This window comes from Microtus ochrogaster, unplaced genomic scaffold, assembly GCF_000317375.1.
Source record: "Microtus ochrogaster isolate Prairie Vole_2 unplaced genomic scaffold, MicOch1.0 UNK98, whole genome shotgun sequence".
NCBI classification, from domain to species: domain Eukaryota; kingdom Metazoa; phylum Chordata; class Mammalia; order Rodentia; family Cricetidae; genus Microtus; species Microtus ochrogaster.
Window position 1 is genome coordinate 530,883 of NW_004949196.1, and position 2,780 is coordinate 533,662.

General features: G+C 50.9%; 1 protein-coding gene across 2 annotated transcripts in view; it reads right to left on the reverse strand.

Annotated features, from left to right (window-relative positions):
- Window positions 1-2,780, reverse strand: part of Rfx2 (regulatory factor X2) — a 64,013-nt gene that overhangs the window by 1,726 nt on the left and 59,507 nt on the right. For both annotated transcript variants that reach the window (XM_026778006.1, XM_013355142.2), the window contains 2 exons: window positions 984-1,137; window positions 588-630 (listed from right to left, as the gene is read on the reverse strand). In XM_026778006.1, the coding sequence (XP_026633807.1) occupies window positions 588-630; window positions 984-1,137 (197 nt within the window). The remainder of the gene's footprint in view (window positions 1-587; window positions 631-983; window positions 1,138-2,780) is intronic.

Genomic DNA, 2,780 nt, shown 5'->3' on the forward strand with positions numbered 1-2,780 from the left:
GCCCACGTAATGCCTGACCATCCGGGTGCAGCCCACATAATGCCTGACCATCCGGGTGCAGCCCACGTAATGCCTGACCATCCGGGTGCAGCCCATGTAATGCCTGACCATCCGGGTGCAGCCCACATCCTGCCTGACCATGAGGGTGTACCCCCACGTCCTGCCTGACCATCTGGGACCCCACATCCTGCCTGACCACACGGGTGCACCCCACGTCCTGCCTGACCACCTGGGTGCACCCCACATACTGTCTGACCATGTGGGTGCACCCTGCATCTTGCCTGACCATGCAAGTGCACCCCATGTCCTGCCTGACCACCCGGGTGCACCCCCACGTCCTGACTGACCATCTAGGCGCACCAGGGTCTCCTGTGGCCACTAGCCTGGGGTGCTACCCAGTCTGGCCAGCAATGAACTCTTCTCACACCCCATTAAGCTATTACAGGGCGTCACAGGGCCCACAGCAAATGGCCAGGATTCCCACCACCTGCACGCCAGCTCCTGGGGTCCCCAACCCACCCCAGAGGCTGTCACAGTTGCTCTGCTCATAGTCACGTGCAAGGGAGCGAGCCAGGGCACACACCCACCTTTGTCCAGCAGGGTCAGCGACAGGGAGGCCAGATCATTGAACTGTAAGAGAAGGGAGGGGCCTGAGATGTCAGCCAAACCCCCATGACATAGCCAGAGCTGCCTCTGCTGGGTCCTGGGGGTGACTCGAGACTACTGGGCAGAGTGACACAGTGTTCTTGGGGGTCCTGATGCGGGTCCGAACAAATTACAAGCATGGCTTCATTTCTTTGCCTTTAGTCTAAGTGTGTGTGTGTGCAATACCTACAGAGGCCAGAAGAGGATGCTGGATCCCCGGGAGATGGAGTTATAGACAGGCGTGAGCTACTTTGTGGAGAATTCCAGGGGCTTTGAGAGACCTGAGCCAGCGTGAGGGTGTCTGGTTGGATCTGGGCCTCTGGGCCTCCCTGTCTCACCTCGCCCATGACAGCAATGGGAGTCTCCCCAGTGGCCTGAGCCACACGGTGCTCCACCAGGTAGAACATGTACTCATCATACAGCAGCCGGATGAGGTGGAAGGAGCCAAAGCTGGCGGCACTGCGAAGGGTCAGGTCCCGGATCACCATGGAGCTGGGGGCAGAGACAGAGAAAGCTCTGAGCCTGGAGCCAAGCACTGTAAGGACAGCCCCAGGAGGTCTCAAGGTCCCCAGGACAGCCTCCACAGGTGGGGGATGCCCGCCCACCCCCAAAAACACACAGGGAAGGAGGGGGACATGGGTGGGTAGAAGGCAGCAACCCCAGTGCTTCACTGTCACCTTTCTGCTTTGTTTTTTTTTTTTTTTTTTTTTTTTTTTTTTTTTTTTGGTTTTTTCGAGACAGGGTTTCTCTGTGGCTTTGGAGCCTGTCCTGGAACTAGCTCTGTAGACCAGGCTGGTCTCGAACTCACAGAGATCCGCCTGCCTCTGCCTCCCGAGTGCTGGGATTAAAGGCGTGCGCCACCATCGCCCGGCTTCTGCTTTGTTTTTAACTTTTTTAAAAAATATATATGCCTGGCGGTGGTGGCACACACTTTAATCCCAGCACTTGGGAGGCAGAGGCAGGCAGATCTCTGTGAGTTTGAGGCCAGCCTGGTCTACAGAGCTGGTTCCAGGACAGGCTCCAAAGCCACAGAGAAACCCTGTCTCGAAAAACCAAAATAAATAAATAACTAAATAATAAATACATTTAGCAGCTGTCTGTCTGTCTCTCTCGCTCCGTAGACCAGGCAGGCTTCGAACTCACAGAGATTCTCCTTCCTCCTGAGTGCTGGGATTAAAGGCTTGCGCCACACACAGACACCTACTTTTTAAATTAATATTTATTGAGCTCTGCATTTTTCTCTGCTCCCCTCCCTGCCTCTCCACTTCCCCCTTCAATCATCCCCCAAGGTCCCCATGCTCCCAATTTCAGTCTCTACTTTTTTTTTTTTTTAGTCTCTACTTCCCATATAGATTAGATCTATGTAAGACTCTCTTAGTGTCCGCATTGTTTTCTAAGTTCTCTGGAAATGTGGTTTGTAGGTTGGCTTTCTTTGCTTTATGTTTAAAAACCGCCTATAAGTGAGTACATGTGATAACTGTCTTTCTGTGTCTGGGTTACTTCACTCAAAATAATGTTTTCTAGCTCCATTAATTTTCCTACAAAATTCAAGCTGTCGTTATTTTTTTCTGCTGTGTAGTACTCCATTGTATAAATGTACCACATTGTTCTTATCCATCCTTTGATCGAGGGGAATTTAGGTTGTTTCCAGGTTCTGGCTATGACAAACTAAGCTGCTATGAACACAGCTGAGCACATGTCCTTGTGGCACGATTGAGCATCCTTTGTATACCCAAAAGTGATATTACTGGGTCTTTTTTTAAAAAAAACTTATTTATTTATTATGTACACAATATTCTTCCTGCGTGTATGACTGAAGAGGGCACCAACCTCATTACAGATGGTTGTGAGCCACCATGTGGTTCCTGGGAGTTGAACTCAGGACCTTTGGAAGAGAAGGCAATGCTCTTAACCACTGAACCATCTCTCCAGCCCCTGTTGCATTTGTTTAATTCTGGGTCTTGAGGAAGGTTGTTTCCAATTTTTTTGAGAAATTGCCACACTGACATCCAAAGGGGCTGTACCAGCTTGCACTCCCACCAGCAATGCAGAAGTGTTCCCTTTTCCCCACAACCTCTCCAGCATAAGTTGTCATCAGTGTTTTTGATCTTGGCCATTCTTACAGGTGTAAGATG